General features: G+C 42.0%; 3 protein-coding genes across 7 annotated transcripts in view; 1 reads left to right on the plus strand and 2 right to left on the minus strand.

Annotated features, from left to right (window-relative positions):
- Positions 1–101: 101 nt before the first annotated feature.
- Positions 102–11,624, minus strand: LOC120035793 (dnaJ homolog subfamily C member 7-like). Of its 3 annotated transcripts, none has more exons than XM_038982310.1 (15): positions 11,414–11,624; positions 10,789–10,903; positions 6,344–6,432; positions 6,077–6,201; positions 5,740–5,853; positions 5,455–5,529; positions 5,218–5,336; positions 4,945–5,098; positions 4,573–4,737; positions 3,117–3,208; positions 2,909–2,982; positions 2,513–2,659; positions 2,190–2,342; positions 1,756–1,836; positions 102–1,629 (listed from the first exon to the last, which is right to left on the minus strand). In XM_038982310.1, the coding sequence occupies exons 1-15, from the start codon at positions 11,577–11,579 to the stop codon at positions 1,592–1,594; spliced, it is 1,707 nt and encodes a 568-aa protein (XP_038838238.1). In that variant the 5' UTR covers positions 11,580–11,624; the 3' UTR covers positions 102–1,591. The 3 variants fall into 3 exon arrangements, with proteins under 3 accessions (XP_038838238.1, XP_038838239.1, XP_038838240.1); XM_038982311.1 differs by having other exon boundaries at positions 1,756–1,833; positions 11,414–11,620; XM_038982312.1 differs by lacking the exon at positions 11,414–11,624 and having other exon boundaries at positions 10,789–10,921.
- Positions 11,107–14,289, plus strand: LOC120035844 (NF-kappa-B inhibitor-interacting Ras-like protein 2). 3 transcript variants are annotated; one of them, XM_038982326.1, is made up of 5 exons: positions 11,107–11,821; positions 12,067–12,225; positions 12,341–12,582; positions 12,927–13,019; positions 13,755–14,289. In XM_038982326.1, the coding sequence occupies exons 2-5, from the start codon at positions 12,132–12,134 to the stop codon at positions 13,758–13,760; spliced, it is 435 nt and encodes a 144-aa protein (XP_038838254.1). In that variant the 5' UTR covers positions 11,107–11,821; positions 12,067–12,131; the 3' UTR covers positions 13,761–14,289. The 3 variants fall into 3 exon arrangements, with proteins under 3 accessions (XP_038838254.1, XP_038838249.1, XP_038838246.1); XM_038982318.1 differs by having other exon boundaries at positions 11,132–11,821; positions 12,927–14,289; XM_038982321.1 differs by having other exon boundaries at positions 11,130–12,225; positions 12,927–14,289.
- A 7,927-nt stretch (positions 14,290–22,216) lies between these two features.
- Positions 22,217–27,882, minus strand: part of LOC120044000 (zinc finger protein 385C-like) — a 72,366-nt gene continuing 66,700 nt past the window's right edge. Inside the window, exons 8-9 of the mRNA XM_038988593.1 lie at positions 23,437–23,540; positions 22,217–22,454 (exon numbers count right to left, since the gene is read on the minus strand). Coding sequence (XP_038844521.1) covers positions 22,217–22,454; positions 23,437–23,540 — 342 coding nt within the window. The remainder of the gene's footprint in view (positions 22,455–23,436; positions 23,541–27,882) is intronic.

The raw sequence follows: 27,882 nt of genomic DNA on the forward strand, positions 1-27,882 counted from the left end.
TTAAGCACTTTCTTTGAACTTGGGGTACTCCTCGAAAAAACAGCCAAAGGAAATAAAATAAAAACGCAATAAAAACATTGACAAAAGGGACATTTGAAGGGTGAAGGGGGGAACAAGAGGCCTACTTTATTTACATGGCTGTTGGATAAAGACTCCATAGTCAAGACTGTTGAGGGCTTCATGAGAGCAAGTCCAGGATGGGGATGCCTTCCTCTTAAAAGCGCACCAAGAGATCTTAAAAATAAGATCAAAACCTCTACCATCCATAATGTCATAGCAATTGTATGATAAGCTCTTTTTTATATTAGCTGCATAATTTACACAGTGGAACTCAGGCCTGAATAGTTTAATACTGCTAGGGTCATAGCCCATAGACAACCTATACATTATAATAGGGTATACTTTTAAACAGCATGGGCAAAATAAGATGTTAACTCATTTGACAGCTTGCCTAGACAACCCCAATCATAGACTGTATGCATTGTGTGTGCTGTGAGTGAGATGGCACTTACTGTACTAGTTGACTGAGTGGTTGCTCAAGTTCAGCATACTAGGGTACACAGCCAGTTAAATATATAGATGTCTACACAGTATCTTATAAAATGGCAAGCACAACCAAATTCATTTCCTGAGTTTGTGCCAAAAGGATGTTGTTCGTTGGTGCCCTTTTTCAGTCTTTTCCATAATAGAGGAGCATCCTCATCTCCTGGTAGTGGCTCTGAGACAGCCAATTTACAATAAATATACATTTAAAAAATAAAATAAGAAAACAGTCAAACTATCAACACAAATAAACACTTTACATTCCAGTAAAATGTACAATGTAGCAACCGGTGAATGGCAACATCAAACATAAAACCTGTGGTGAGGAAGCTTACCACAAGATGGCAACAGGCCTGGCATAGTACACCAGCACAGCCATCTTCTGACTGTACTTAAGCAGTAGTTTATGGATTTAACTCTATTTACCCCAGGCTGTTATGGAAAATAATTAACTGTTCATATAACATGATGAAATGACCACTTTCATTAAGCAATCATCCACAGCTGCTAAGTCATCTTTTGGTTGTTGGGTATAAAGTAGGCTGCCCACACAACATGCAAGTTGTTCAGTTTCCCATGGAATTTTGCACCATTAAATACTGTGCAATATATGCATGCTTTGAATACTGCTTGGACAGTAGGTCAAATGTAGGTTTGTAGGTCCCCTGGTTCTTCTCAGATTTCTCCATCTTGAAGTCACATCTTGGCCTGAGCTTTGAGAAGGCCAGATATCTGCACAGTCCCGTTTAATAGTTCCATTATGATTCATACTTTTTTGGGCCAACATTCTTTTTATACAAATTTGAATTTCAATGTTTTTATTGTTTGACAAAATTAAACCAAATATCAAAATAGTATTAGTCTTCAATGGATCCTTGCGTCATTTGTTTGTTGCATGATGTGATTTGACAGCATTATTCGTTCAGGTAATGACAGAGTCCAACTGATGAACAGCCAGAGAAATTTAAAATGAGGGTGGAGTTGGGGGGTGAATCCATTTGAATAGAGTCCATGATTGAGCTACTGTATAAGTACTAGGATCCTCCAATTAACCAAACTGGAAGAAAAAATTTCCTGGTCCGGATGCTACAACACAAAACAAAAGTGTATATTATTTCAACAGAATCTAAAATAGGCTGAATTGTGAATTTATTATTTGTTAAATCATTTAAAAAAAGTACTGTTGTTTCCTACAGCTGTTTGTATACATACATTGATTAGCTTCGAAACTATAGCCCTGGCCACCTCCACCACCAAAGAATGCCTTGAAAATGTTGTTGGCATCAAAATCTGCTGGGGACAGAAACACATGAGGATCAACATCACAGCTGAGGGAAGCAGCCTGTACAATCTCACCACAAATTCACAAAACTAACCATGTAAAATGAACGTGGTAAACAACTGTTTACAGCTCTGAAAATACAAATGGCTGAACCCAGTTGGTGTTTAAATCAAGTAATAGTAATTTAGTCCCTGTTAAAGCTGAAATACGTAAAGGGGGGGGAAGCGCACTTTTCACCCCAGCGCCTTTGTTATTGTTTTTGTTGACGAAACAGAGCAGAGGAGCAGCCAGCATTGTAGCAATTTTTTGTTGTTGCATTCTAGCAGTTTCAGCCCCTTCCCCCTTGCTGATCTCCAGCCCTCACCTCCCATGTTGCCTGTGTCGTCCTCCAGATCGTGACCACTGTCGTAGCGGGATTTCTTCTTAGGGTCAGACAACACGGTGAACGCCTCGCCCACCTCCTTAAACTTTTTCTCCTCTTCCTTCTGAATCTCAGCACTGGCCGAGCTGTGACGGTCTGAGAGAGAGAGACAAACCAGGGCCGTCAGTCAGGGGAAATAAGAGAAGGTACTAAGTTCAATGTTTTATTTTCCCTTTGCATTGAAAGACGTCTCCTGACACATTATTTTACTAATATAAAAAAAGCAGACTGGATAGTTGAACTGAGAAATGGGCTCTCTTAGCTACCTGGATGGTGCATGAGGGCCCGTTTACGGTAAGCCTTCTTGATCTCGTCCTCTGTGGCGTTCTTGTCCACTCCTAGCACCTTGTAGTAATCTTTTCGCTTGCTCTTCTTCAGCTCCAACTGTGCATTCTTCAGGAGGTGCTTGTGTTCTAAGGAAAGGAGTTAAGAGTGAGACGACAAAGATGGTTATTAATTACCAAGAGCAGTTAGAGCGCCGTAACAGCAGGAGGAGCTACACAGTAATTCCACCCCTTAGAGACCGACACCTGAGACATTGCGTCACAACAGGGTGTGGGGGGAAAACAGGAGTGTGAAGCAACAGGACCCAGACAGAGGTAGCGTGGTGGCTGGGATGGAGAGAGGGGTGGTTGAGTCACACCAATGAGACACAGACATACCTTTTGTTTTCTCTGTCTGGTAGACCTTCTCATAATCCCTCACAGCCTCATCGTAATCCTCCTTGTCCATGTAACTGAACACACAGAGATATATAGAGACAAGCTTGAGGGATCATAACCATATCCAATGAAAATCCATATTCTTGCAGGCGCTCTAATAATAAGCACTACGGACATATTGCTAGGAAACTAAGGTAGATTGACGTACCACTGTGCTCTCCGTAAATAGGCCTTGATGTAGGTCTCATCCAGCTTAACTGCCTTTGTGCAGTCTTCAATGGCCTGGTCTATTTTTTTCAGCTTTGGGAGAGAACAAAAAAGGGGAAAAAGGAAATAAAAAGAGAGTAAGGGGACTGGGGAATGTGCAAAGAAGCTTGGGACAGAAAAAAAAAAAAAGCTGGCCTAGTTCTAGATAGAGAAAATGAAGCAAAGTGCAGAGCACTGCTAAAAATACACACAGTCAGAGGGGCCTCACTGTATGAGAGGTGTGTGCGAGTTTGTGGCAGCATCTGTGAGTGTGTGCGCACGTATGAGCGAGAGCGTGAGTGTGCCCATGCAGAAGGCCACCATCACAGCCAGTACTGTAGTGCTACATTGGTCCATATGAGTGACTTCCTGGAGGATTTACAATCTAACAAGCTACACATGCTGCCAGGAAACATTTTGAGCAGAGTTATACAGGTATAAGGCCCTTTAAAATCTGTTTTGCAAAGAATTCGTATGGAATCACAGAATCCAGACTTAAAACAGAATTCAACAACACTCAAATGTATTTTACTTAGTAGGAAATCAACTAAATGTATTGAACTTATTAGAAAATGCATTAATTTGTCCAAGATTACTACAAGACATGCATCAGTGATTCATATTTTCCTTTAACTTTCTGAAGAGGCAACGGCTCAGGAATGCCCCTGTGTGTGTGCATGTCTACCACTTTGTGTAGCCGTTAGTGATGATGCTAATGTCATGACAACGATCTCTGGTATATGGAAAGGCTTTCCCAAAAACATACAATTAAAATATTAAAACACACAAAGTAGCCTATGCCTGCCTACCTGGCAGAACGATATCATGGATTATCAATCCAGCGGCCATTTGTTTTACAAACTTTGCAATCACATGAGCGCTACAGAAACATTGTGACCAAAAAAGGTCCCTAGCTTGTGCACAGTTGAATTAAAGAGTAAGTATACCCAAAAATCCACATTTCTTAGATTTTTCAGGCCTCAAATGTGGTCTCCTGATGTGGTTTAAGCATGGTTGTGGACAATAATAAAAACATTTGGATGCTATATCAAAAGTGTGATTTAGAGAGCGAAAACCTGAAGATAAAAAAACAAACCCTGGAAAAACAAAACTGAATTTGGGAAAACACTACACGGAATCAGGCAACAACAAAAAATGCACACATTTTATAGGGACCTAAATGTATCAAACATCAGCTGCCTGGCTGAAAAGGCAAAACAACCCCGGTGTAATATAAAACAGCAATACCTCCTTTGCATGCGAACGGAGAGCCTTTCAATGAAGACTAAAATAATAATAATAGGCCGAAGTGAACTGGGGACCAAAAAAGCAATAACACCATGGCTGCATAAGACAAGACAACATGGTATGGCAGATGAGAGGGGTTCTCCTCCTGGTGCTGTGTGTTTGAGCCTCACCTTAGATCCTACAGTGCCCCTGTTACAGAAGAGCTTAGCATTGGTTTTGATGTTGTTGGGGTCTATAGTCAGGGCCTCAGAGTACAGCTCGTAGGCCGCATCATAGTTCCCATCCTTGAAGGCCTTGTTCCCATCCTCCTTCTTGGCTTTGAGTGCTTTGGCATTCTGGGTGGAAGAGAGAGAGAGCACTTAGCAACCTCAATGTGTCAGCAAGCCAGTAGTGGAGACAGAATTGGCTAAAGTGTTCTGTGGCTACCTCTTACAAAAGGTAAGGATGGAGGCAATTTGTCCACATTAGCATAATTATTAGGCAGGTTAGTTGAGCATAATTGCAGGGCTAGAGTCCTGGTGGCAGGTGGATGGAGGACTCACTCTGCAGGCCAGGCGAGCCTTCTCATGGTCAGGGGCCATGCGCAGGGCCTGGACAAAGAACTGGACGGCCTTGTCAATACAGTCCTCATAGTACAGACAGAGACCGCGGACGTACAGGGCATCGCCATTAGTAGCGTCCATCCGCAGGATATCACTGAGAGGACGACAAAGAAACAAGTCTTACATGACAACACACATTTCCAATGGTGTGCATCAGCTAGGGAAATTGCCTTTATTTAATTGTTTTCCAGGTTCCAACAATGTCTTGTTTACCTGGCTACCGACTGGGCCTCTGGGTAACGCCCCAGCATGGCCAGACACTCTGCTTTCAGCACCTTGAACCGATGGCAGGCCGAGGCCGACTCCAAGGCACGGTCCATGCAGAACACAACCTGCACAGTCCAGAGAGAAAGAAACACGGTCCTATCAAATCTAGCACCAATCTGCCCATTCCCCCAAATAAGGATAACAATTTGCTTGATAAAAGACAACATGCAGCCAAGAGCCTACCATCCTGAAGTCATGCTTTTCAAATCCTATTTCAGCCATCTTTTCATACTCCAGGACAGAATCTGCATTCTTTACCTGAAAATAGATCCAAACTTGAACAAGAAGTCAAACTTATGCTTTTATATAAGGAAGCCACTACACAGCATGATGTTTTCCTCAATCTAAGCAAAACTCGTGGAATATCTGTCACAGTTAAAGGATTTCAACTACTGTAGAACAATTAGCTCTTTACAATGCATTGCTGTTAGGACCTAGTCTGCCAGACAGACTGTCTGTCTGACCCACCTCCTGCTGTGCCTGGCTGTTGTCAGGCTCCAGTTCTAGAACCCTGTGGAAACAGCGGCTGGCTGCCATAGCGTTGCCCAGGGACAAGTGGCACTTCCCCTCCCGTAGATGACCCTGTGGGAAAGTTGACTCACAGTTAACAGGCAGGAACACTGACACAGGCAGGTAGGAGACCCACCCACAAACCATGACTCAGATCTTTCCATTACCTTACCGCTGTACTCATTCAACTGCCAAACGTATTATGAGATGAGACAAACCGGAAAGTCTGACTAACTTGTCTGCCTAGGAGCTAGCTGGGTATTCAAGGCCTGCTACGCCTGGTGGCGGACCCTACCTTCATGAAAGTGTCGTCGAGCCGCACTGCCTGCTGTGAGTCCTCCAGCGCCTCTCTGTGCCGGCTCAGCATCATCAGCGTGGCTGCCCGGTTTCCATAGTAACTGGCATTCTTAGGACACATGTCTGTCGAGAACACATTGGAAAAATAAATAAAATCATCGTTAACAAGAATAGATGATCCTCTCCCCCACAGAAAACAAAGATGTTCCCCCTCTCTATAAAAGAGGATATTCTTTGCAGTTGATATCACTGATGGAATTCTTACCTATGGCCTTGGTGTAGTAGTTGAATGCTTCAGAGTAATCCTTCTTGATGTAGTAGGCATTACCTTGCTCCTTGAAGCTCTCTGCTTCCCTGGATGACACACAGAGAAATAAAAGACAGAAAGAGCTTGAGAATGAGGCTATTTGTTATTAACCAAGAGAGAGTTCTGAGTAAAACTGCATAATGACAGGATGACTAATCGAGTACTCAAACTGACATCAAAACTCCATCTTTAACCAGCGATCACATTTTTTTCAAATACTGTAAAACTATTTGGTCAATTTCATCTTGAAGACAACATTAATTTGCTTTGACTCTAGTGTTCCATTTGAACATGTGCATTTGTGGGACAAAACCCCCCAAAAACAAACAAGAATCAAAGTTCCGCGCCCTAAATTTCCTTTCCCCTCCGTGTCTCACTCAACTGCATTCGGACCGCTCCCTCTACACACGCGTTTTGGAATAATTGCATAACTTCCCACTTAGGCTACTTTGTGGTTGTCACCACAGCCAAAATTGGCTATATTGTAAAAATTCATAAATAAAATTGAGCTATTTGGTCTTAATTTAAGGTTAGGCACACTGTGAACAGTGTGGCCTTTTCCCATTTATTCTCACTTTTGGTTATTTGAAAATGAAATGAACTCCAAAATATTGCCATTTTTAAAACAATCCTTACAAAGTTGTTTGAAATTTCTGTTTAATCCACCAGAAAAGACAGAACAAATATGGTTTAAACTCAAATATACTAATAGATAAAAATAAAAACAATGTATAATTTTTGTAAATATTATCATAAATAGGAGTGTTGTCACATGCAGCTAGCAAAAATATTGAAATGTCTGCTAAGCCCAAAATTACAACCAACTAATTGCAGCCTTCCCGCAAAAACGGAAGAGGCAAGTAGAAGGGGGAAAATAAGGTACTTGTCTTTTGGCCCAAGATTGCAAGAGTGAAAATAATTGATCTACCGATTCCATGGCACATGGTGAATGAACTGATACACAAAACGACATTGGATTCAAAACTTAGAAATGTTTAATTAAAATGTATTGCAACCAATACACACACACACACACACACACACACACACACACATAGGGGTTACAACCATCCCAGCTGTGCAGATTTCGCTTCGAAGAGAGAGTCATTCGATCATTTGTTTTGGTACTGTCCACATGTAGATTGTTTTTGGTCACAGGTCCAGGAATGGCTGAAGAATTGCAACATTTACCCGGAGCTAACTCTGCATATAGCACTACTAGGTGAATTTAAAAGTCCGTCAACCGATCAATAATACTTTTAGCAAATTTTTTACATTTAAATGACATTCTGTAGAACAAAATAGAAAGGTTCAGAACCTCTGGGAAACAACACAGCTGAAAAAGATATGGCAAATAGAGAAACATTTTTTTTATGGTCTTCAGAGATAGATGGAATGGTTGAGGGTAGCTGAAGGATGTGATTAAAAACAAACGATAACTATTGTAAAATACAACGTGTCCGTAAAATGTATATAGTATGTGTAAGCTGGAAGTAGAAGCCTAACGCTTCAAACACACCGACAGCATCATTGTGCAAAATAGTACGCAGCATCATCTGGATATGTATGCAACAAAAGTTCAACATTCACCTTCGGTTCCCATTTCTGTCAAGCAGTCTACACATACAGTTTGACGCATACGTTAGATAATTCCAATGTATGCACCACACCGAATGCACTGCAACGCAATGCTGCAAGGCAAACGCAGCTTTTCATTGGAAATTAATGTAATTCTGGTGTACCAAAATTCAACGACACTCGGTGTTGTTATCCATTAGTTTACTCCAATTAGGTGGAGGGGTGGTAGGGTTAGGATAATATAATAAAGTAAAATATATTTGAAAAAGATAAGATATACTTACAAAAATATATGGGGCATTGGAAATGATGCAGACAATTACATTGTAACTATCAATCTATATGCAATATTAAAGCTGATCGACTCCCTAAAAAAATACTGTGGTTAAGGGTTAGGTTTAAAATCTGATTTTCCAGAGCAAAATTGTGGGAACTGGTTGGGTTTAACTTTGTGGCTGTGGTAAGTAACGTTAGTGATCACCCTGCTTTGCAATTAGAAGTCGATAGACGGGTTCCACACTGAAAATATGCCAAAACAGTTTGATTAAGACAAAGCGCATATTTATTTTTGGCAGAATCATTACGCCTAGGCCTACTCATAAATGATGCCCTGGCCATAATTAATCCACATGCAGTGTTCAATGTAGAATTGTTCATCCATTTAGAAAATTCCAAGGAACAGGCATAATAAACTAAAAGTACACATATTTTGGTTTGTAACCATTAATAATTTTTTCCCCGTTTCAAATTGTCACTGAGAATAACAGGTCCAGACACAAGATGCAAATCACTTCGCATTATTCTGTTCCATTTTTATATTACATCATGTTTGTTTTTTTACTATAAAATAGGTGTCTTGACTGTGATAAGGGCTCGGGAAATAATAGCGTCTTGTCTTCTAAATTAAACAAAACAAGGCTATGCCATTGCACAGCGATAGGCTTCTACATGCAAGTGCCACACAGCTGAGGTTACTACCTTTTTGAAGATTGGGTTCCATGATATAATATAACCAGTTGGTATTACAGATTCAATAAATAAATCATAAATTACACTTTTTATTTTATTGACTGAATAATAAATCATCAAATTTAGCAGTTAGGATTAGTGTACTCAAAAATATAATGTAAGTACTCGGTCAAAAAAGGTCAAATTCACTTCCCTAACAGGTCATACTGTATCATCCACAGAGACAAAATAGACCAAGTAAATGTGAAAAGGGACTTAGAGGAAAACCTCAAGGTGCATTGGCGAGTAATCAATGACTTCATCCTAGCCCATATCGCAGACTGCAAGGAGGTAGGATATTACATGATACTGCATATTATACGCAACTGCTGACAAGCAAAACACAACAGACAAGGGACAATACTAGGAGGAAAGGTCTTCTTTAAATCATAATTCACTCTGGTTGTAGACCAGGACTAATCTAGGTCTATGATAGACTATCAGATTGCTTCCTGAACACTACTATTCTACTGTTTCCAAACATGTATGCTGGAAGAGTTAACCTTGGTGTGCGGGTGGGAGGGGGTATGGAGCTGCGCAAAATCATCTAAACATAGAAAGAGCCATACCAGCAGGCAGTGAGGGGTCTCAGCCAATGGAAATAGAGGTAGTGGCCACAGCTCACAAACAGAGCAGCTATCTGAGCTCAGTGGGAAATACAGAGGCAGATCACCAGGGAGCACATGGCAAGACAAGCCAGGGAGAGGGCAACTGCCATTTCCTTTGAATCTTTATTTAACTAAGCAGTTAAGAACAAATTCTTATTTACAAGTGACGGATTTTTACCTTGTCAGCTCAGGGATTCGAACCAGCGAACTTTAGGTTACTGGCCCAACACTACCCACTATGCTATCCTGCCGCCCCAACATCTTCACCACGCTTCAGTTCAGATCACAATCAGAGCAAGAAAGCTGACAATGAAGCGAAACTGAAAATAAAGGCAATTTTCAAAGAAAATGCCTTGCCCTTGTAATGTTCTTGAGGAAACAGGACGGTTACCCCTATATCACAAGACATTGGTTGGTTGTTGAACTTGTGGCCCCCACTGCTGCCAAGAGGAAAGTTGAGACAGAATTACTAGTGGTGGGAATATATTAGCTAGGCCCAGCGTCATTAATGTATGGATCTGGCTAGGCCTAGTTGACAACCTCGGATAACATCACAGTAAAATAAATGGATCACCATTCAGGCATATCAAGAAGACCATGTCAGACAATAGTATGTTACCTCATGCAAAGCCCAATTTATAGCCATCTCGTTCAGGTCATCAAGACCTGAGAATGTTCTGGAAGAACGTCACTCAGCGAGGACAATCAGTGGGCAGAGTGGGGCAATATTTTGGGGACTTTTCTGGGTCGTGCGTGGGTACATAGCAAGACCAACAGCTATGTTAGCTAGCTAAGTAACTAATTAGCGAAACACATTCGGTAAAAATATAGAACAAAAACATTAACCATAGGCTTTGCGACCGTCATTGCTAAAGGCTACTTAGCTAACGTTAGTTTGCCAACTAGCTAGTACAATAGCAAGCTAACGTTAGCTAGCCATAACAACACACGACGGTGCAAACTTTGTCACAAACTGTGACTAACTTTGTTGGTTAGGTAACATTAACATAAAGTCAACTTTATTTGTTGGTATGGACATTTCAAAAAGAGAAATGCCTAACGTTAACCGGTTAGCAAGGCCTAATTCCCGTGTGACACAAAGCAAAGGCAAACCAACACTAGCCAGACCAAGATTATAATAACATGACAATGGCACGAGAACACTCAAATCGAATGTGTAACAATTGTTGTACATTTTCCACAACGTACCTCTCCAATTCCTCGTCGCTGAGTATTTCCATTTCAGGATCCATGGTCACATCGCAGTCATCAACCGTCGCCATTTTGCTGGGACTGAGGAGGAGGGGGGGGGGTTGATTGACAACTAGACAAGACGATCATTGAAAGTTAGTCCTGTATTTTTAACTGAAACCTGGCAGTCCCAAAACCTTTTTGGTCCACCAGCATCTACTAAGCTAACATATTTAATTGTTTGAAGATGGTCATACCAAGGATCATTTAGATATTTGATTTGGAATTTTAGGACCAATTTAGGTATCAAAAATATATATACAAATGTTTTTTGATAACACCTTGAATTTGGCCTTACTGCTATTAGCCCATAGAAACACATTGGATAACAGATTTATACATGGAAAAACATAGGCCAAAATGAGGTTTGTTTTGATTTGTCTACCCTTAAGATATAAGAAAGATCAGGCAACTTTTTATTTTATTACACACATATTTAACCCATTTTTTTAGGCACTAAACTACTTCCATATATACTGCCATTAATTGTTTTAACTGGTACCGGGATACCTTCAGGCGAGTGTTGTGAGGCTTACGTCCTAAATCAAAACAACAGAAACGTATGAGTTCGTGTGAGACTCACCTTTCTCATAACAGTGTGTAGCCCAAACACTTCGGAAGCTACAGACAGAAATTGGCAGATCGGCCGTAAAGTAAAAGGGTTTTTCTCCCAATAGTTTTTGTCCCACCAGGAGTTGGCATTGGCAAGAAAGCAGAAACAGACCCCCAGCCAGGGTAAAACAATGCATGATCGAACAGGCTATCTTGTCAGTAAAAATAGAGTAACATTGAACTAGCTCGCTCTATTAAAATAGAACATGTTAATGTCTTCCATCCTCTGCGGCTGTGGCTCAAACAAGTCTTACCGCCATCGTACGCTAGAGGTCTCAGTTACTAAAAGTAGTGAGGAAGACGTTACGTAAGCATTGTAAACAGGAAGTATTTTGGGGTAGTGGTGAATTTATGGGAGCTCTGTATTTACATTTTAAAGGTAAAAAGATTGCAAGGAAATTAAATGTTGAATTGAGTTGTTATCTGTACGAACATAACAACGGACAATATCACTTAAATAGAATAGTTAGCTAACTAAATGCATGCTACACGTTAGCATGTAGCTAGCTAGCAAACGTTAGCTAGATAGCTACGGGTCATAATAATATCATGTTCTGCTACGTGAGGGAAAACGTCCTACCTATATGACTTGTAAGAAAAAAGTGTGTGTGTGTGTTTTGCTAGCTGCAGAGATATATCTGTCATCTGACTTGTTATTCAATTGAGTTGCCAAGAGACTGATCATCATCATGGGCAAGAGTTGTAAAGTGGTGGTGTGTGGTCTGACTGCCGTTGGCAAGACTGCTGTCCTGGAGCAACTGCTGTATGCCAATCACATTGCAGGTAAGCAATTCATTCGTAAGACCTAGCTAGATCAAGGACAATGTTGATGTTTTAACTACACAGATCCTCTGGTCCCATTGAAATCCCAAAGTGCTCCCCTCATTTCCCCCCCTAGGCTCAGAGCCCATGGAGACCCTGGAGGATATCTATATTGGCTCCATAGAAACGGACCGTGGCACTCGAGAGCAAGTGCGCTTCTACGACACCCGGGGTCTTCGTGATGGTCTGGAGTTCCCTCGCCACTACTTCTCCTTTGCGGACGGTTTTGTCCTGGTCTACAGCATCGACAGTACGGAGTCCTTCAAACGCATGGAGGCCCTCAAGAAAGACATTGACCGCTACCGTGATAAGAAAGAGGTAAGGACTTTCATCGATTTCAATGGTAGTTGTTAAGCACAGTGTTGTGTAGGCTAGTTAAATAACAGCGCAGACTTCAGGACAAAACAGACCCTGCTGATGAACGGCCGTCCTATCGCCTCTGACTGCAGACCGTCGGCCACCTTTATTGTTTGTTAATTTCCTGATGGTTCTACGTGTTGAATCACCACCGCACGTCAACAGCCAGCAGGTTATGTACTACGCGTGGCGACATTCGTTATGGTGTGTCTTGTCCTAAAGTTGTTATCTACACACCACACTCCACTTGCTGATATCCAGGTGATGTGAGGCTGTGCCAAATGGATGAGATGATCTGTCCACAGGTGAACATAGTGGTGCTGGGCAACAAGCTGGACATGCAGGAGCAGAGGAGAGTGGACTCGGAAGTGGCCCAGCACTGGGCCAAGACAGAAAAGGTGCGTCTGTGGGAGGTGTCTGTGGCAGACCGGAGGACCCTCATCGAGCCTTTTGTCCACCTGGCCAGCAAGATGACCCAGCCCCAGAGCAAATCATCCTTCCCCCTCAGCCGCAATAAGAACAAGGGGAGTGGCTCTGTCGATAGCTGAGGGATTAGGGGGGATGGAAGGGGGGAGGGAGTGAGGATTGATGAAGAATGGGAAAGAGTAGGAGGGGAAACGCAATAGACTGATTGTTAGCTTATCACAAATACAGACAATTTTATGTCTGCACGAATGTACACCGACTGAATCAGAAACCAATGGTTTCATGGAGATTTTGACTGATATTTAGACTCATATTTGACCATTTAGACTGATCTTTGACGACAAGTAAATGTTGACATCAAAAGTAACACATGGATAATCAAGAGGGTTGTTTGTATCATGGAGGATACATAAGGGATTATATTACTGGCAGTTAATCAGGAGATTTGTTACACTACTGGCATGCCATCTACTCAGATGAAATATGGCAACTATTTTAGCATGGATGATCTGAATTTTATTTTAAGTTAGAGTACATGAAACAAATCCATATTTTGAAGAATTAAAAAAACATTCCTCTATTTTAGCTATGTCAGAAATGTTACTGCCTTTTGAGATCGCTTTGAGTTTTAAAATGACATTATTGTCTAAAGATTTGAATTGTGGCTGACAGACTAGCAGTCTTATGTGATGTCTCTTGGTGAACAGGTTTGAAGAGTTTGAAGAGCTTCCTGCATGCTGGACAGGCCATGAAGAGCTCTTGACCACAGCCTAAGCATGCTGAATTATCTGTACCTTATCAGAAACTCCTTACTGTCCTTGAAAACCATGGGGTATCCTTGATCTTTGTTACTGAGCTATGTTGGTCAGACGAAATGCAAATGTATTTCATTTTCAAATTATTTAACTGACTGAAGCCATTTAATGCCATGTCAGGGTCCATAGTTATTGCGCAACATTTAATGTGTGTGTCACTGAACAAGAAAGATGCCTTGGCCTAGTTTGGATGTTGTTTTTTGCTTAGTGACTATTCACAGATCTTTATATTTGTGTTATGTTTTGACATCGTTCATCTCCGTCTTTATGTCTGTATTATTGAAGTGCATATTTTCATGATAAATATTGGGGCATTTATACTCTGATGCAATATACAGCACAGTATTTATCTTTTAAAATGTTCTGGAGACTGGATAATCGTTTGCATGTTGTGTAAACAAATTAAAAGATTCCCTCTGCATCTAAATTGAGGCTGTTGTGTATATCTTTGATTTGCATGATTTATGAAGTAATTAAACATAATACAAACATTTTAATGTCTTTTATTAAAATATTCCTACATTGCTGATTGCGGTGCCATCGCCACAGATCATTCCCGTGAGCTAGGATAAAGATCTACAGAGATATCTAAACTTTGCTCAAATCCCTCCAAACTCTGCCTCCATGTCAGAAATGTGGCGAAGGAGAGAGGAGTCAGAGTAGTGTCACAGAATAACTCATGCATTTTCAAAGGGCAACATTTTAAAGCAGCTTTAATGACCAACGATTCATCTTCTTTTCTCTCACTGCTGTGTAGCAGCTCCCTGGGGGGCGGGCAGGTAGCCTAGTGGTTAGAGAGGTGAGCCAGCAACTGAAGGGTTGCCGGTTCAAATTCTGGGACTGACAGGGAAAAATCGGGCAGGAAATGAGCTGGCTACCAGAGGGTTTCTGGTATCAAATCCTAGATTCATTCAGTTGTGCCCATAAGCAAAGCCCTTAACCCCCCACAACAACAGCTCCCTGGTTGCTGTGTGGCAGCCCCCCACACCTCTCCAACAAACCCGTATGTGTGTCTTTTGGAGGGGTTGGGTTAAAAGTGGAAGTCAAATATCGGTTAGAACTTGTGTGCAATTGGCCTTTTGTTCTTTAGTGGTAATTGCTGTGAGTACATCTGTACAAATCCATTATAAAGGCTTCATCTCTGCCTTTGATGTAAGATACTTCAGGTGAGATTCTTTGTAGTCTATATTTAACCTGACTTTGACAACAGTCAGGTTAGGTATGATTCCTCTCCCCAGTAATGAATGACATTGGTTCTGTGGAATAGATTGCTGAAACATCTATTCTATACCGTTGGAACTATACATCTAAATATTTCAAGCACAAAAAAAATTACGATTTTAAGTGGCCATTTTATGTTGAAACAGTGTTGTAGTAGAGATAGGTCCCCGTGGTGATGAGAATTCTGCCCTACATACACTGAGACAAGGTCAGACATGTTTATGTAGAGCAAATGAAGCTGCCAACAGTTCCACATGGACCAGCTGACTGGAAAGGTTAATGTAAGCTAATGAGAAAACCTCAAGTGGAATGTTTCTGAATTGATACTATACTCACCTTCAGAGCACAAGCAGAATGTTGTTTCTCATTTCAAACAGGTTGTTTTTAATGACGAGCCAGTGTGCTGATGATGTTCCTTACTAAGAAATTGTGCATTTACTGAGTCACATGTATGGATCATTATAAACTAGCATAGTATTACAACCCACATTTATTGTCTTCTTACACAGTACATGAGGTACAATAACTTTAACACAAAACAGCCTCAGACCCTATATAACCCGCCACACTCTCATACATTTTCTTATCTACGTTTAACAGAGGGCAATGAACAATAAAACATCTCACTCTCTATATTGATCTCCTGTTAAAATGTGACATTTACCACACGGCTTGAAATACACACTGTGAATACTGCGGCGGGAGCGAGAGGAGCAGTAGATTTGTGACTTGTCCCCGTTGTGATTTATGAACGCACCTCTTCAACTAGACTACCGCCAAAACCTTTTCCCCAAGGATGACACTAAGACAAAAAATACCAAGGCAATGTCTTTTTTTTATCTCTACTCCAATACTGTTTTACTGTCATAGCAAAAAAAAACAGATTCATCTTCAGTGCTGCAGCTGAGCATCTAGCTAGGCTCCCCCAGGGACATGCAGGACCAATGGGATTTCTCCCCCTTTCTTTTTACAATGGAGCTTATTTATCTCAACCCTGGCAGTTGCTATAGTGACCTTCTAATCGCAGCATTTCCCTCCCAGCACTATGTCTTCAAGAGGTAGTGTGTGATTTAAGGGTTTGGATAGAGAGAGGCCAGCACACAGGTTGAACAATGGACTCGTGATTTGGCATGATGATGTGCCCCATGTGGCCATTCTAACTGTTTGACCCCAGCCTCTGGACCAATACAACCCAGAGTCAAGGTCAGTATGTCCAAACAGGTTCCCTGTTATAAGGCCAGATCTTTTTGACATGAAATCCCTCCAGAAAGCTTAGGCTACCGTGGCCCGCTGCAAAGATAAAACTGTCACAGAAGACATGATTTCTTCCTCTTTACAAGAGAGGTATGCATTTATGGCCATGATTTGGTGGCAAGAGAAAGGTCAAATGTTTCTTATGATATAATGATTTTGATGCTCTGTGACAGATCAACATTAACCGGGCCCCAAAGCAGTTGGTGCAGCTCATTCCACCTGAATACACAGAGGGCGAGTTTACATAATCTGCTGTAGGACAATACCTAATGAATGTAAACACACAACATGTCATTTTGAACAATGTTTTAAATATGATTTGATCATGCTGCAAAGCGCCGTGCTGTGAGTGTGCGTGTGGAGGATCTAACACCTTTGACATTAGAAAGCGGGACATGTTAACAAGTCGTCTGGTTCCAGTCAATAGCCGGACACTTAAAGGTCAATAAAATACAAAGTGATGCTGAGGAAGTGAAAGATCGAATCTATTTATTTCCCTATCCAACATCTCCCTCTGTCTATCTCTCTCTCTCTCCCATTTATTTCTCTGTCATTCATATCCAACCTGGCATGATCTATACAGATGGAAAAAACAAACATTTAAAGCAAAGACTCAATAGCTTATCAAAATATCTTACTCTCTATTCCACCTTACCATTCCTATTGCACATCATAAAGATCATTGTAATCAAATGTACTGTGAACACAGTGACAAAGGTGTTACAATAAATACTGGCCATGTCCCCTCATAGAATATATTCTACATCGTAGTACATGTTTTGTAATGTACCACTGGCTTTAAATGGAACACGAGGGCTGCATTTACACAGGCAGCCCAATTCTGTTTGTTTTTCTCCCACTAATTGGTCTTTTGGTCAATCACATCAGATTTTTACATCAGAGCTTTTTCAGAGCTGATCTAATTGGTCAAAAGACCAATTAGTGAAAAAGAACATCAGATTTGGGCTGCCTGTCTAAACGCAGCCAAGCAGCCACAGATATTGGGGCAGCGGGTAGCCTAGTGGTTAGAGCGTTGGACTTGTAACCGAAAGGTTGCAAGATTGAATCCCCGAGCTGACAAGGTACAAATCTGTCGTTCTGCCCCTGAACAAGGCAGTTAACCCACTGTTCCTAGGCCGTCATTGAAAATAAGAATTTGTTCTTAACTGACTTGCTTAGTTAAATAAAGGTAAAAAATAAACATTGACATGTACTGTATAACTTGACATACACACTGAACTGACTCCGTGTCCCTATGGGGTTGATACAGAGAGGGTGGACCCGGGGACAGACTGACCACCACAGCAAAAGAAACGGGTGTCACTCCAAAGCATTCAGGTAGAGATCAATATATCATTGTAGGGGTTTGGGGAGAGGTCTGGCAAGGTTCCATGTTTCTTCTGTCAACACTGGCTTCAGACATGGGTATGATCACTTGACTTGACCTTCCCTTGTTTTGGCAATGGGAGAGGTGTGTTTGTGCTTACCTAACGTTTTCACACGGGGAGAGCTGGCATAAGGACCTACAGTGGTAGTGAGAACAACAATGCTGTCCAACTACATTATGAGAACGGTCTCCCCTTCCGATAAACAAGGACATGGATGGGAAGCCAACAAATTAAAAGCTGATTGAACAAAATTCACATCATTATGGTATGCTTGTTACAGTTCCTTACAGTCCAGAAGAGTCTCCAGACAGATGTGGCTTTGGTGATTGGCATTATTATGGCAAGAGACTGACTCTGGCTTCAGTTCAGACAATAAGAGCACATGACACAGGACCTGCTAGCTACACAAAGGACAGAGAAAAACTGTGAAGAACAGCGCTGAGCTGAGCTGTGGTGGTGGTCCAGAATCCAGTACCGTTCCATGATATTGTTCAGAACCTAATCTCTCTCCATTATCTGGAGCCGCTCCAGAGTATGACGTTATGATGCTCTGCCCACTGAAACCATCTGGGTGTGAATACTGTGCAGATAATCCAGATTATCATCCAGACTGTTGTTCCTCAGCATGCCACTCCTTTCTGTGACAATAGCCCTGTTTATACCTGCTGTTAACATGCGCCCTTCATCCTGATCTTGTCTGTTTACACTTATAAGATCTGATCATAATCAGATCACAATGCATCTTTTAATTGTCTACAATTCTCAAAAAATGTGGGCACAATCAGAATGTGAACAAGATCAGGACAAAGGCAGCAGGTTGGAACCAGGTATAAACAGGGCTAATGAGGCAGGACTTGGATGGGGACTGACACCTTTCTCCATTTGCCTTCATGTGTTTATCCCATGCAGTGTTGAATGCCTGCTGTGAAGACTAACTTCTAAAATAGGGGGAAATGAGAGCTGTGCTTTGACATCAGTGATATGCAGATCCTATACCAGGAAACTCAGTTCTGAGAAACGCCAGCTCCTCCCACCTCACAGGCAGTAGCCTCAGTCAACATTGCTGCCTTGTCGTTTCATAGCCTGCCATTACATACAGCACATGTACCTTTACTGAAAGAATTGGGTCACTGGTAGATTGATAGATCATTGACATTTCACCACACTGCAATTGAAGAGAATGTGATCATAGTGCTTTGTTTTATCCATGGTGTCTCTTTCTATAATAATGGGACACATCCCTTATTATACCCAGGACTGGGCTCTGTATCTGGGCTGGTCTACCGTCCATGGTTCCCTTGGCTGTGCACAGGGATGGAGGAGTGAAAAAGAGAGACATGAACACACCACAATGTCCTCCTATATGATCGTCATATTCCGTGTCTGGACATCTTACATCCAAACGTCTCCAATCCTGTTCTGTATGGCTATTATTTCACTTCATCCACAACTACAGTGTATGACCTGTCTCTATGGTGATGACGTTTGAGAGGCTCTGATTGTGTGGATGATTGTATGGTATTCATGTAGCTGAAACTGTAAGCCCAGAGAAGGCCAGAAACTGACCAGTGGTTGACACTCTTGGGATATACTGGATAATTACATCTGAAAGGCATTTTTTTTGTTCCACATCTATTGTGTTGTGGCGCTAATAATTCAATTCCATAATTCAGTTCAACGTTGAACAAGAAGAAAAATCACTCGACCATTTTTCGATTCAACATTTGTCTCTTTTGTAGGTTAAAAAACAAGTACAGTAAAACCATGTAAATAAAACAAACAGAAAAAAACAAGCAAAGTATTTCTCCTTTCCATGTACAGCGTGTGTCTGCTGTAGCCTACATCAACAGTCTACCCTCAGATAAGATAGTGTTTCATCAAGATAAAGATAACAATAGCAACTTTGATAAAATGTCTATATTTACTCTATATTTTCTACATAGATAATTTGCCTTGTATTTAGATGTATTTATTTAATAAAAATGTCCTTAAAATGTCTGAATACCATAGAGTTCCCATGTAATGTTAGACAGACAGACAGACAGAACACTGGAGATCAATAGGCTGGCTGGTTCACTGAGTAACTTACTGTGACTGGAGAGAATCACATTGATATGGCAAAGAGACCTGATGGCTTGGTTTAATATTCCCATAGACAAAGGCCTCAGAAACATGTACAGAATCAAAGACATTTAAAAAGATGGAGGAGAGACAGTGCTGGGTTTGATCTAGAAGGGCAATAACATGGTCTTCACTGCAGGTGGAGCTGCTGCGTCACACACATGGAAATACTATTGCACTGACTGAAGGGAACAACAAAACTGCATAGGATTTCCCCCGTTTTGCTGTTGCTAAAGTAGACAGGTTGGGTGTAAGTGTTGGGTTTGGTAATAAACCAGCAAAGAGAGTTGGTGTTGGGATAAATCAGGAGACCCAAGTATTGGGTCTGGTCTGGTGGGGGCAATTGAGTGTTTGTTTCAAGGTGGGTCTACTTGTTTAGGAGAGAGGGGTATGGGAATATGATTATGTTTTCTACTGCACTTGCGACATCAATAACACTGGCTGTTCTGTGTAATCCATATAATAGCTGTGTCTTGCTCCTCTGTGAGGTGAAAGCCCAGCAATGTCAACACAGAGAGAGGGCTGAAGCATCATGAGAATGAGATTGACCATCAAGGAAAAACACATCACAACAACCCATCAGTTCAAATGACTCTTAACACTGGCCACTTGGAATTGGCCTTTCAAATACAGTGCGGTAGGCTGTAGAGCATCTCTGTAGAGGTACAGATACATTGTTCAGAATCAGATAAAGCCATCTCCCCACATCCTATATTCTCCTACTGTATAACCGTTCTAAACATAGACACATTGATTGAACATATTGCTTTAAAAATGTAACTAGATCTGAAATTTAGATTCAGACCTGTCTCATGGATAATAACAACAATAAAATTGAATCGTTATAAGTTGATTGTTTGTGTGATTGAAAAAATGCTAAATCAAACTGGCATGGGTTTATGAAAAATCACACCAGGAATAACAACAAAAAACTAGAACATATTTTCATTGCTTTCATAAGTAAATCTGTTTTAAGGTGCTTTTAATGTGGTTGCCATGGCACTGTGCTTTGTTTCTTTCCCTCCATTCCTGATGATCCAATCAGTGATCTGGGAAATGTGTTCTCACACCCCCCATCACACACACATCTCTCTGCACAGTGGAAACCTTTAATTGAGGATTGTAAACCCATCAAGTCATTTCCACCCCTTAGTGGTTTTTTTGAGCAAGGGGAAATTGTCATTCACTGCTACCCATCAGCTCCTGCTGAGATAGCTCAAGAGAAAATTAAGGACTATGCCTCAGGGAGTACAATTGGGGGGATCAAGCACTATAAAATCACTGGGATACAGGGAACCATGGCAGATTATAATATAAGACAGCTAGGCTTTTAAAAATGATTGTGCTGCCTGTTCCGCAACAGAAGAAATAGAGACAGTCAGAACCAATGCACCAGCACTGCTACAGAGCAAAGATATTTAATGAGGCAGATCTGCAACTTGAGACAAAATCAAGTTGACAAGCTGACCTTTTCAGGACCTTAATGAGTGCTTAATTCTGGGGATGCAGGGTAAAACATGAATTATGAAAGGCCATGTTGGGCTGTGACTCATAGAGAGAAAGAGAAAAAGAAAGAGAGAGTGAGAGAGAGACAGAGAAAGAAAGAGAAAAAGAAAGAGAGAGAGAGAGAGAAAGGGCTTAATCATCTATTCTACACATCAATTGAGAGCTCTGGGTTCCAATGACAAGAGGCCAGTAATGGTTTGGGAGATAGGGGCTTGGTGGAAGGGTGTTGGTGGAAAAATACGAGTTGATATAGTTCTGACAGATCCCACTCATAGACTTGGGTCCGTAGGACTGCAGATCTGCAGCTCCACATATGGCTGAAGAAAGTCACAAGCTCAGAGAGCATTGGGCTCACCTGCTAGCATCCCCTATATCGACCCATAACAACAAAAAGCAAGCCAACCAATAATAGAGACAATGTTCTGAGGAGTAGCATGACGTAAAGGGACCTTATTTGTGGCAACCACACTAAAAAGATACATCTATTTTTGTTCTCTAATAAATTACACAATAATATTAAGAATCCAAACCAAATCGACCCATGAAATGGCTGTGTAAGAGAGAGGCCTCCTGGCTGCACCAGTCTGTCGCTGGAGGTGTGTCCTGTTCCTCAGGCCACCAACCACAGGAGAAGGAGCAGACAGATGGGGCGTGGTGGAGAGGAGGCGGGGCCTTGGCCTTGGGGGTGTGTCCTCCATGACAGGAGCAGTTGTTATCCTCGTTCTCTCTGTTCTCTCCATCCCGGTTCCTGTGGTCTGCATAGTTTGCGCGTGGCGTGGCCCTCGTCATGTGGGTCACAGTAATGAAGGCAGGGCAAGGGGGTTGGTAGAGGGGGACAGACGGAAGGGGGGCTGTACTGTGTCATTAATAAGGGGAGAAGATGATGGAGGGGTGCGTGGCCCTCAGGGGCCCCGGGGCGTGCCGGAACAGGGTGGGGCTCAGGAAGGGCGTCTGAAAGAAGGTGGTGCCCGCCGGGTGGCGCAGAGCCAGAGGATTGGTTGCCATGGTGCACAAGGTGGGCTGGGTGAGGGGGCTGGGCAGGAAGCCAGTGGTCAGGCTCTTGGTCAGGTGCTTCTGGAAGGCCAGTTTGGTCTGAAGGAGAAGGGGAGAGAGCAAAGGAGAGAGGAGAGCAGAGACGGAGAGTGCATGTCATTTCTTGAAGCGCACACATTTACTCAAAGTAGAGCACACATTTGCTCAGCAAACACGTTTCCCAGGGAACATTGCTCTTTTAGCACACATTGTTACCTTGGCTAAACATGCTCGTACATTTCTCCATACTAATATCCGTTCCCTCACCACAACTACCCGTCCCTCTAGTGGACTTGCCTTATGAACACTCTCACACAGTCAAGACAAAAGACTGAACCACAGACACACAGACATGCTTAAACTTCAAACCCTTTACAAAGTTTACATTAGAGCATTCGTTTCTGGTGCTGTTCAATCCCCTGCACCTAGCCAGTTCCAGTGGTTAAGCCAGCTGTAGCCCTGACAGCCCACTTCTCCCCTGTCCCTGCCTGCCCTGGGCCTTGCCACTCACCTGAGTAGAGAGAGAGGTGAGGTTGTACTGGCTGAACATTTTCTTCATGGCAGACACGGCCCCGCCTGCATACCCAGCCCATCTCACAGTCTGCAGGGGGGAGGGGGAGGATGGGAAGAGGGGGAGGTGGAGGAGATGCAGAGGGAGAAATAGGGATGTGGAGGTGGGGTGGAGCGGAGGAGATGGGGACAAGGAGAGGTTCGAGGGGAGGTGCGCACATGACAGGAGCACAAAAGTGATTAATACAGAGTGCTGATTCAGGCTGCATGCTTTGTCAGTAGGGGTAGTGCTGGGGGTACTTCAGCCTTGAATGTCTCAGGTACACGGGACCCATTCACTACCACAAAGCAGTGTCCTTAACCTCTCTGACAGCACAGGCATACAGGCAGGCATGCTGCTTCACTGGAGAGACAACCCCCTAGGGAGTAGCAATGAGGTGTGTGTGTGTGTGTGTGTGTGTGTGTGTGTGTGTGTGTGTGTGTGTGTGTGTGTGTGTGTGTGTGTGTGTGTGTGTGTGTGTGTGTGTGCGCGTGTGCCGTTTCTCACCGATAAGCTGGAGGTAGGCTGGCTCTTGTTGTGGGGACTGAACTTGGGTTTGGGGGGCTTTCCTGCCAGACGGTCCTTGTGTCTCCTGCTGTTCATGTGCTGAGGAGATCAGAGGAGAAACATTAGTCTGCTAATCTAGTTTATAATGTTGGATTTATCTAGTAGACCATGCCTGATCTACACTGAGTGTACAAAACATTAGGAACACCATTCATAATATTAAGCTGCACCCCCTTTTGCCCTCAGAACAGACTCAATTTGTCAGGGCATGGACTTCACAAGGTGTCGAAAGCGAACCACAGGGATGTTGGCCCATGTTGACTCCAATGCCTCCCACAGTTGTGTCAAGTTGGCTGGATGTCCTTTGGGTGGTGGACCATTCTTGATACACACAGGAAACTGTTGAGCGTGAAAAACCCAGCAGTGTTGAAGTTCTTGACACACTCAAACCGGTGTGCCTGGCACCTACTATCATACCCCGCTCAAAGGCACTTAAATATTTTGTCTTGCCCATTCATGGATGGCACACATACACAATCCATGTCTCAAGGCTTAAAAATCCTTCTTTAACCTGTCTCCTCCCCTTCATCAACACTGATTGAAGTGGGTTTAACAAGTGACCTCAACAAGGGATCATAGCTTTCACCTGGTCAGTCTATGTCATGGAAAGAGCAGGTGTTCTTAAGGTTTTGTACACTCAGTGTATATTGAGTGTACAATACGGTTGACTATCAGAAAAAAACATTTAGAGGACACAAAACCACAAAGAAAACCTACTACTACTACTACTTCCCTCTATCTACAGTATGCACGTCTATTTCTCTCTCCTTCGTTCTACTACCAACTGGCTAATCCTAGTTCATCAGAGGTTTTAACAGTGCCATTGGAATACACTACTAAGGCTTGTTGTAGGCAAGGTTGCTACACATGCCCATATATACTGTATCTTTTCCATGACCAGCTAGTCAGAGAGCTGCAAAACTTTCCAAAACCATCCCATCATCCGATTGCATGTACGATTGAATAAACATCACCAGGGAAGCAATTACCCGAAACAGCCTAGAAAAGAAGTTCAATAAAACCATATGCCTAGATTACCACACCATAAACACGTCAATATCCCGCATTAACATACTGCTAACAGCTCTTACAGGGTCAAATAGACAGTTCTGAGTGAATCACCATACCATCTGATATACATCTGCTTAGTGTGGGAATGCTTTTTTCAGAATGGCTTTACTGTAACTAAATGCAGTCGCTGCCACTGTGCCAGGTGAATTCAAACACACATTTCCACTGCTAGCGTCACCTCAGGAATAGTAAACCTTCTACTGTAACATGTGTAAAGAGCATTTAATAAGTTTGTTATTACATCATGGGTCCTGTGCTACCTTTAAAAGTGGGAGGGCTGAGGTAGTGACATCATAGGCACAGTGCATTCGGAAAGTATTCAGACCCCTTCCCTTTTTCCACATTTTGTTACGTTACAGCCTTAATCTAAAATGGATGAAATATTTTTTTCTCCTGATCAATCTACACACAATATCCCACAATGACAAAGCAAAAACAGTTTTTTTTTTAGAAATGTTTGATAATGTATTAAAAATAAAAAACATGAATACCCTATTTACATAATTATTCAGACCCTTTGCTATGAGACTCAAAATTGAGCTCAGGTGTATCCTGTTTCCATTGATCATCCTTGAGATGTTTTTACAACTTGATTGGAGTCCAGCTGTAGTAAATTAAATTTATTGGACCTGATTTGGAAAGGCACACACCTTTCTATATGACGTCTCACAGTTGACAGAGAAACTCCCCAAATACAGGTGTTCCAAGCTTGTAGCGTCACACCCAAGAAGACTCAATACTGTAATCATCGCTAAAGGTGCTTCAACAAAGTATTGAGTAAAAGGTCTGAATACTTACAGTTGAAGTCAGAAGTTTACATACACCTTAGCCAAATACATTCAAACTCAGTTTTTCACAATTCCTGACATTTATTCCTAGAAAAAAATCCCTGTCTTAGGTCAGTTAGGATCAACAATTTAATTTCAGCTTTTATTTCTTTCATCACATTCCCAGTGGGTCAGAAGTTTTCATATACTTAATTAGTATTTGGTAGCATTGCCTTTAAATTGTTTAACTTGGGTCAAATGTTTTGGGTAGCCTTCCACAAGCTACCCACAATAAGTTGGGTAAATTCTGTCCCATTGCTCCTGACAGAGCTGGGGTAACAGTCAGGTTTGTAGGCCTCCTTGCTCGCACCGCTTTTTCAGTTCTGCTCACAAATGTTCTACATGATTGAGGTCAGGGCTTTGTGATGGCCACTCCAATACCTTGACTTTGTTGTCCTTAAGCCATTTTGCCACAACTTTGGAAGTATGCTTGGGGTCATTGTCCATTTGGAAGACCCATTTGCGACCAAGCTTTAACTTCCTGACTGATGTCTTGAGATGTTGCTTCAATATATCCACATCATTTTCCACCCTCATGATGCCATCTATTTTGTGAAGTGCACCAGTCCCTCCTGCAGCAAAGCACCCCCACAACATGATGCTGCCACCCCCGTGCTTCACGGTTGGGATGGTGTTCTTCGGCTTGCAAGCCTCCCCTTTTTCCTCCAAACATAACAATGGTCATTATGGCCAAACAGTTCTATTTTTGTTTCAACAGACCAGAGGATATTTCTCCAAAAAGTACAGTCTTTGTCCCCATGTGCAGTTTCAAACCGTAGTCTGACTTTTTTATGGCGGTTTTGGAGCAGTGGCTTCTCCCTTGCTGAGCGGCTTTCAGGTTGTGTCGATACAGGACTTGTTTTACTGTGAATATAGATAATTTTGTACCTGTTTCCTCCAGCATCTTCACAAGGTCATTTGCTGTTGTTCTGGGATTGATTTGCACTTTTCACACCAACGTACGTTCATCTCTAGGAGCCAGATCGCGTCTCCTTCCTGAGCGGTATGATGGCTGCGTGGTCCCATGGTGTTTATACTTGCATACTGTTGTTTGTACAGATTAATGTGGTACCTTCAGGCGTTTGGAAATTGCTCCCAAGGATGAACCAGACTTGTGGAGGTCTACAATTCTTTTTCTGAGGTCTTGGCTGATTTCTTTTGACTTTCTCATGATGTCAAGCAAAGAGCCACTGAGTTTGAATGTAGGCCTTGAAATACATCCACATGTACACCTCCAATTGACTCAAATTATGTCAATTAGCCTATCAGGTGCTTCTAAAGCCATGACATAATTTTCTGAATTTTTCCAAGCTGTTTAAAGGCAGTCAACTTAGTGTATATAAACTAATGACCCACTGGAATTGTGATACAGTGAATTATAAGTGAAATAATCTGTCTGTAAACAATTATTGGAAAAAGTACTTGTTTCATGCACAAAGTAGATGTCCTAACCGACTTGCCAAAACTATAGTTTCTTAACAATACATTTGTGGAGTGGTTGAAAAACAAGTTTTAATGACTCCAACCTAAGTGTATGTAAACTTCCGACTTCAACTGTATGTAAATGTAATATTTCAGTTTCTTTTTATTTTATACATTTGCTAAAAAACTATTTAATCAATTTTAAAATAAGGCTGTAATGTAACAAAATTTTTAAAAAGTCTATGAAAATAAGTAGTCCAACTAAGAAATCAAGTGTTCATTTTGTTTGAAGAGGTAGTTCTATAGTCTGTCCTTTCATCATCTACTGTAGAGTGACATCATCTGTCTGTCTGTGTGTGTCAAATCAAAATGTATTCGTCATGTGACAGGATTATTATTATTATTTGACCATGCTGGTCATTTATGAACATTTGAACATCTTGGCCATGTTCTGTTATAATCTCCACCCAGCCAGAAGAGGACTGGCCACCCCTCATAGCCTGGTTCCTCTCTAGGTTTCTTCCTAGGTTTTGGCCTTTCTAGGGAGTTTTTCCTAGCCACCGTGCTTCTACACCTGCATTGCTTGCTGTTTGGAGTTTTAGGCTGGGTTTCTGTACAGCACTTTGAGATATCCGCTGATGTAAGAAGGGCTATATAAATACATTTGATTTGATACACTTGAAAAAGAAATGTCAATCTCAATGTGACCTTCTCTGGTTAAATAAAGGATAAATAACTAATAACCCCACACAGAGCCAAAAACACTGCAGGACCAGAGGCATTTGAATGAGAGTCTTATTCGGTTAGCACTCTCTATCAAGCACTTCTCAGGGTGTGCAAAATTACCTACAAACCCCCTCTCTTTCCACTTCTCACCTTTCATGTCACGCAAACAGCGCCAGGAGTACTGAGTAGCCCAGAGGGTCATATCGCTCCCTGTCTATCTCCCATACCCCATGGCTACGTTCACAATATTTTCCACTCTTTCCAGCTTATTTCGGGTCATTTTGAGCTCCATCAATTCAGAACACTGTCAGGACACGTTTAGTGGAGGTGGAAAG

The sequence above is a fragment of the Salvelinus namaycush genome, chromosome 3 (genome assembly GCF_016432855.1).
Source record: "Salvelinus namaycush isolate Seneca chromosome 3, SaNama_1.0, whole genome shotgun sequence".
Lineage (NCBI taxonomy): Eukaryota > Metazoa > Chordata > Actinopteri > Salmoniformes > Salmonidae > Salvelinus > Salvelinus namaycush.

Bases quoted from the DNA above. Each gene is read 5' to 3' on its own strand.
- LOC120035793 (XM_038982310.1), bottom strand. From the start codon at position 11,579: ATGCATTGTTTTACCCTGGCTGGGGGTCTGTTTCTGCTTTCTTGCCAA. The intron at 4,738-4,944 runs GTGAGTCCTCCA...TCTTCCACCCAG, and splicing joins AGGCTCGCCTGGCCTGCAGA to AATGCCAAAGCACTCAAAGC. The intron at 2,983-3,116 runs GTACGTCAATCT...CTGTGTGTTCAG, and splicing joins TATTTACGGAGAGCACAGTG to TTACATGGACAAGGAGGATT.
- LOC120035844 (XM_038982321.1), top strand. From the start codon at position 12,132: ATGGGCAAGAGTTGTAAAGTGGTGGTGTGTGGTCTGACTGCCGTTGGC. The intron at 12,226-12,340 runs GTAAGCAATTCA...TTCCCCCCCTAG, and splicing joins GTATGCCAATCACATTGCAG to GCTCAGAGCCCATGGAGACC. The intron at 12,583-12,926 runs GTAAGGACTTTC...ATCTGTCCACAG, and splicing joins GCTACCGTGATAAGAAAGAG to GTGAACATAGTGGTGCTGGG.